We start from the raw sequence: 7469 nt of genomic DNA on the forward strand, positions 1-7469 counted from the left end.
AAATTTAAACTATATTTTAATGAAATTATAAATAAGATACAAACGTAAATAACAATTAGAGATATTAATTATTTAACATTTATAACTAAACAAATGTAAACAAAACCTTAAATATTTTTATGCACATTCAATTAATGTATCTTGAGATAAAACTTTCATTAGAGCATTAATATTTTCTGAAAGCAAGAAATCGTCCGAGATCACTTTCGATATATCGATAGTCGTTTCTATGGCGCCATTTAATTTTTTGAACGCGTTCCTCGCAACCACAAGCTCTGTCAAAACGTTCTTGAAAAGTAGCTAAAAACAAGTGTGTGTTAAGTGTTTACCGATTCTGTGTATTGTGATTTGAAAGATTGTGAGCTACTCACTTCGATTCCACCATAATTTGCGATGCCAACACATCCTACGAATCCATTTCCGTGAGTATAATATCCTAACTTCCTTCTTCGCAATCCGAAACAGAAAACTACATTTTGCTTCTTACACGTATCCATCAATTTATCGATTTGATCGTCTAATCCGTCTAAAATCGTGATTTTTATAAAAAAATTTTCCATTTCGTTATAAATTTTATATATTTACCTTCTAATTCAACTTTTTCGACATCAGGAGCGATAATCACGAGTTTAAGCTTTTTCAATTCAACATGTTTACGAACTTCTTTCAAACCAGAATAATAGCGCCGTTTATATTTAGATTTATTTGGATTTTTTTCGTGAAATCTTCTTTGAAGTCTTGTGATTTCTCGTAAGAATTCTTCGAGGGCATCGTTCAAGCCTTTCGTTAACGTATTAGTACAATATCTGCAAGATGTTTGAATTTATAAAATTATTAAATAGTTTTCATTCGATATAATATCAAATGAATTCTAAAAGAAAAGATAAATTTCATCTTCTAGATGAAAATTAGGATAGGATAAAAAGGTTATAATTTTGACAAACATTTTGATAATGTAATATATATTATTTATTGCGTGTATAATGCAAGTATTAATGAATCAAGAATACAAACATATATTACAATGTCACACAGTAGCATTCAAGTGTCATACAAAATATAAAATACTTTAGTGTTTATCGTTATAGGTAAATTAAAATACTTACTCTCTAAAGTTACGAGAAAATTTTAGAAAATTTTTATCATCTATTTCTGTATTAGTTTGAACTTCTGGCTTAATATCATCATTAATTTGAAGAGAAAGGGTTTGTTTAACGATGTCATTTTCAATAATATCAGTAATAAAATGAGAAAAATTTGTTCTATTATTTCCTTTCACTAGCCTATTTGTCAATTGCATTCCTTGAATTCCAAGATCATTTATCCTTTCAATTACATCAGGTCTGTGACATAAAGTGTTGTCAGAAATATTTATATCATTTATATTTCTATAATTTTTATCATACAGTGCCATTGTCCACATATTTCTAACATAGTCTATCTCTGGTTCTGCACTAATTTTCAAAGCATTAAAATCAATAGTATCAACATCTCTACAGATAGCTTCTACTTTCTTACGTTCAAATTCTTCTCTTTTCTCATTATTAATCTGTGCTTTCATATTACGATTTAAAAGAATTATTCTCTTTAATTTTGAGGGTTTTTTGTCTTTAGAAATACAAATTCTAACTTTTCTAAGATCAGAACATTTGTTTTTATCCAATCTACTTGGAACATTAAAACCAAGATTGCCCATGTAGAGATTAATCCTTAATTTTGGAACTTGTTTGTTCATTTTATTAGCACATAATGTATTCTATAAATAAAATTATAGATATAATTCATTGTATCATACCATTGTAAATAATTATTCAATTTTATAAATGCAATAATAATGCACCTGTAAAGCTTCTTGAAGATTGATACAAATTTTATTTGATTTCTTGTATCTTCTTAAAAATTTTGATCTTTTTGGTTCCATGCTTGTCTCTTCCATAGGTAACAAAATCTGTATATTGTTAGATGTTGACAAACAAACTTCTCGTGGTATAATTGACTTTTTATTCTTGATATATCTATCACCAAGTTCAGGATATTCAAAATTATTTAAATTTAATATTCTGTCATTTTCAGTAAAAGCATATCTTTGGCCAAGTTCTGTCCATGGATCGTGAGAATTGATATTTTCATTTGTACTGAAAAGCATATAAAAATATTATTCAACTTTTTTTTTAATATTTTGCAAAATTGCAAAAGTTATATACAATACTTACTCAAACGACCATGTCAAATTATCAATCTGTGATTTCTGCATTCTAATATAATTATGTCTAACCATCGTAACTTTCATTTATATAGAAACTAATATTCATAATTGTTATTGCTACCATTTATTAATCGTGAACTACGCAAAACATACGTCACCTACTAAGAATATGTAAACAAAATTATATATTTCGTCATATACTGATAAATAAAAGATCCTAGATCTGAATTTCTAAATTTAAAAATTCAATTCCAACAATGAATCTGATAACATTGTGTTTTAAAAATAATTTATTTTTCATTTATTTTTATAGAAATCAATTATATGCAGCTAAATAAATTTTATATGAATAATTTTTGGAAATTAGATTTAATAAAAAATTAAATATAGCAAATATTGGTAAGCCTGATGACCCAGTTTCTTAATGAAATAACTTTTATAATTCTCCGTCAGAGGGTACTAATGTCGTATATAACTGCTTCATTAAATTTCCATAGAATTTATAAACAGAAATTTCTTACAGAGAATTTATAATCATAAATACTTTTATCGAGAATTTCATTCTCTTTATTATTCATAAAACATTACGTATATATTCGTGTGAAGTTAATTTTACGAACATGAAACTTCTTAGAAAGTTTTAATTAAACCAGATAAGCATAATCTAAATTTTATTAAAAGAATTCGAGAAATTATTTCATAAATTGCCAAACCTAAAACACCGTAACATTAGAAATTTTATGCATCTACGAGTAGAAATATCGAACGAATAAGACAAATCATACGCGTTCAATAAATTTCTTTATAAATTCTATTCAAATTTGGTATAGTAAGAATAATTCATCGACGATTTTATTTTTCATTCTCCATTTTATTTAATTCTCATTCGTTCAGCCACCCCTTGTGCGATATATTTTTTACGCGCTATTTACATCATCCAAGTAACCACAAATAATATCCCAATATTATCTTCCCATAAAATTTCACGAGCCTAAACCTCGAAAACGAAAGACCAGTCCGTCAGACGAAGAAATCGTTGCATTATCTAAATAGTAATAACAACCCTCTCACGATTACTCTGTACGAATTGCGCTATTTCTTCGGCCTTAGGTTTATCGTCCTTCATAAAATCAGTCGTCGTAACGTCGTTGGCACGTGAAAACGATCCCATCGGGGACGAACGACTTTCTCGAAAAAGTATCCCTTATTTTTCTCTTTTCCCTCCTCCCTTTATTTTTCGCGTGTGGCAGTGGTGCTCGTGCGCCGTTCGTCAAGGACCTGCGCACGTGCCACCGGCCTGGCGGACCGAATGAAAATCAATAATTTCCAGGGTATAAAAGATCCTGTTTCCGTAACGTGGCCACCTCTTTGAGTTCCGGTGATCGGTGTGTCGCGCACCTCGGCCTCGAACGTGTTAGTGGCTCTTCTTCTCCGTTTTTTCCGATCTTTCTCTCTGTTCCATCGAAGAGGTATACAAGCAGGTAGTCGATTAAGTGGATTAGCGTATAAGGTACCCACGCACCGGCATAGTGCGTATGCCGGTGTTTAGCGATAAGTTTCACACCCATCCCGTGGTCACGACGGACGATTTCGGTGTTTCACCCCTTTTCGAAAAAGCTCTATCGAGGCGTCGTTTACGATTAATATCGATTTTAAAACGAGATTGTAAATTTTTCTTTCTTATTTTTTCTCTCTCTTCCTCTCTTTTTCATTCATTCAATGAATTTTCTCATTCATGCGTTTAGAAAATCCATTCTTCGCTTCGATCAGGAGATGAACGTTGATATTCCCGACGCCTCGAAGAGCGTATCGTCATCGCGTGGCCTCTTCGAATACCGATAATCGATTCGAGGGACAAAAGTAAATCGGTGGAACGATTAAACGACTCGTTCGATCGGTCCATTCCCCGATTAGGACGTCGTACGCCGTAGAAAGTGCAGTTGCACGTGGGCACGTAATCGAACGCGAGCAGGAAAAATACGCGACGACGGATCATTAGCGGTTCGAAACACTTTCGCCTCGTAAATGGAATTTGCAATCGATCGGTATTCGTGGGTCATTGCGATAACGTTTAAACGCCCCTCGCTCCGGAAATCGTCCGCACGACTACAATTAATTTATTTAAGAACTTCGAAATCAGAAAGATGAACTTCTTACGAGATTTGATATACATCCACGAGACTGATGGCTTAAGGATTATACACTTCTCTTCTCGATCTCTTTATTATTTTTCAAATACCACGATATATATATCTTATCTTTATTTTTTATTTTCTTTCCCTGTTTCTTTGATTTGTTCCACACGGAATATCGTGTGGCATGGTGTAGGCCTCCTGGGGATCCCCGCCATGTAAAAAAACGGGAACGCGTTCCGGCACAGTACCCCTTGGGTGACGAGGAAAGCTGTGCCATTTTATGTTCGTTTTTTAACGATAAGTTCAACCGAAACCCAGCTTTCCTTGTTTTCCACCCTTGTTTGTCTTTCTTTCTTTCTTTTCTTTTTATTTTTCTTTTCATTCACAAAACAGTTTATTATTAATTTACGAGGACACACGCATACACGTGTTCTTCCGAGTTGCTTTCATTCTCGATTCGTAAATTGGTCGAGCGAGACGAGGAGCAACCTGCTCGAAGAGTAGTAAGTACACAAAGTGGTTAAAGTATTGTTTCAAGAACTTTGAGTTGCTCTCGTCTCGAGCGAAGTAAACTGCTTTCATACTGTGCCACCTCGCTTCAAGTTCCCTTCATCTTTTCCCTATTCTCTACTTAACCGACCCTTCGTTAAGGGAACCATCGTTTCTCTTTTCAAATAATACTTTGGCTCGGTTTACACGGTCGTAGAACTTCCTAACTTTACGTGTATAGATACTTTTTCTTCGTCTACGAGGTATGAAATAATTCATACTATACTTTCTCGTAGACAAGACGGACAACTACTAGAGTTAATTCGTAATTGATAATCAATATAATATTTTAATATAACAATCGATACTCGTTTCTTTCTTTCATTTCTTTTTCATCTTTTTTTCGTTCACAACACGATCGAACACTCGATCCACACGAAAATATCGTCAACGTTTGTAGATTCGCAATTTTTTTTCATCTATATAATATACAATTTCCCTTCGATGATTAAAAGCGATTTAAATGCGTATCGATTGCTCGTGGAGTTTTATTTTAATAGGGGAAATTTGTATCTGTTCTCGCCGCATTTCTTCTATCCGGACATTCCGACTCGTGTTTCCTGGCGCGATAACGATCGGATCCGCTGGAAAGTTTGATTAAAAGCGTGGTCGTAAGGCCACGGGAATGATTCATTGTTCGTGGAACGGGTGCATCGCGTTACTTGAAAATGTAGTACTGGGAAAAACCAAGTACTGGAGAATCATGTGAAACGTTTTCATTGTTCGATCGTTTCATTCTTCGATTCTTAATTCTCCTTCTGATGATGGTATAAAAGTATATACACGAACTTTTTCCGCTTTTTGTTCCAACTAAATATGTAAAAAAAAAAAGAAAAAAAAGAATCATTTCAAACCGCGTTATTGTATTAGATTAAATTTTATAAAATACCTGTATTAAAATATATTCATAATAGATTTGTACATTAAATAACATTTTTTCTTAACTATATATAATCGATTTGAAATTTAGGTTACGTGGAATCGATTCGGTTAATGGAGCAAGAATTGATTGATGTAAACGGAGCTTAAAATCATTGGCACGAGCGCAATGTGTAATCAAGTTGAAATCGTGCACAAGTTTTGATAATTTATGGTCGATCGATTCTAAAAAGGAACGAAAAATTGTCTGAAACACGGTCTAAAGTCGACGATCAACTAATCTAACTCGATCGATCAATTTCAATCGTTCGAATTTACGCAGAATAAATTTCGATCAATTGAACTTTAAAAACTTTGAACTAACAAATCTACGAAATTAAAATTCATCTCTAGCGAAATTCTTCCCTACTTTTCCAAGTTCACACTCGGCCGAAGAGTGGATCGATCGAGTTGCCTGTTTCCTCCTCGAATCCCTTAGCTTGCACTTTGGATATTGGATTCTCGATTGTTTGCCAACCGAATCGATGCTGTTTACGAGTACTCCCCGTAAAGTGGATTCCCCCCCTCCTCATCCTCGTTCAGTCAGACTATAAATTCATATATCCATGAAACAAGAACGGAATCTCTCATTGATTTTTATCGATAACGCGTCTCTCTTCGAACGTGAATCGTTCATCGATTTATGGATCGTTCGCTTATAATCCAGAATCGTGGAGGATTAAGGAAGACATTGGGTCACGGACATGAATCGGATCGCCGTGATTCAATCCACCAGGCATAAAATTCCGCCGGCCAATTTGTAAGATTCGCTTAGGCGTGAGAAGGCGAAACCGCAGCGCATTAGCCCGAGCTAAAAGGAAGAAAAAAAAAAAAAAAAAAAAAAAGAAANAAAAAAAAAAAGCAATTGATTATTATAAAACGACCGGGCAATATCTCCGGCTGCCTACTTACCTACTTATGGATCGCAACTACTGTGGCCGTTTGTGTTTCGAGAAGAGCAGTTTTGCGAGACAGAGAAAGAGAGAGAGAGAGAAAAAACGACGCGAAACACCCTTCGGTAATTTAGAGATCAACGAGTCTCGCGTGATACACCGTTGTTGCACCGTCATCGTCCCATTTCGTTTAACCGGCTTCACCGGTTAATCATCGTTGCCACGATTATGAGCATGCATTAAGCCTCGTTTTAATCGCGAGATTTTCGTGGAAAGTGGAAATGCAATGCGCGCAGAAACGTGATATTCGGCATTGATGAGGTGTCCAAGGGGAAAGCAGAGGAAAAGGATATAAGGATATATGGATATAATTTTCATTGGGAATGATATTAGGTGGGAAATTCGAAATGATACCTGATAAGAATTTATTTGTGTTTGAAATTGTTTGTTTTTTTCATCAATGATTCGTAAGTAATAATAAAAGTTTTTGAAAGGGGATAAATTTTCGTTCGGGAAAAACAAAGGAATAATAATTATTGATACGAAGTTTCGTTCTCGAGAAAATCGATTATGAAATTTTACGCGCATGCACTTGAGAAATAAAGTCAATTGAAACGTGCTCCTTTACATTCAGCGAATTTTTGTGATATCACGACTCGTCTTTCGTCATACCTATTACGTTCAATCAAATTTTAAAATATTGATATACGCACGATATACTTACGTGCACAAAACTTCACATTTCGATTTTCTCTGAAACATCGTGTT

The 7469-nt window shown here is 34.0% G+C and overlaps 1 protein-coding gene across 1 annotated transcript; it reads right to left on the reverse strand.

Moving 5' to 3' along the window:
- Nucleotides 1-2364, reverse strand: LOC122713846. The gene is made up of 6 exons (XM_043934641.1): nucleotides 2214-2364; nucleotides 1841-2135; nucleotides 1107-1756; nucleotides 586-806; nucleotides 372-526; nucleotides 1-300 (listed from the first exon to the last, which is right to left on the reverse strand). Exons 1-6 carry the CDS (start codon nucleotides 2288-2290, stop codon nucleotides 118-120), a joined length of 1581 nt encoding a protein of 526 aa, XP_043790576.1. The 5' UTR covers nucleotides 2291-2364; the 3' UTR covers nucleotides 1-117.
- Nucleotides 2365-7469: the final 5105 nt, after the last annotated feature.

This window comes from Apis laboriosa, unplaced genomic scaffold (genome assembly GCF_014066325.1).
Source record: "Apis laboriosa isolate Shangri-la unplaced genomic scaffold, ASM1406632v1 scaffold26_cov146, whole genome shotgun sequence".
Classification (NCBI taxonomy): domain Eukaryota; kingdom Metazoa; phylum Arthropoda; class Insecta; order Hymenoptera; family Apidae; genus Apis; species Apis laboriosa.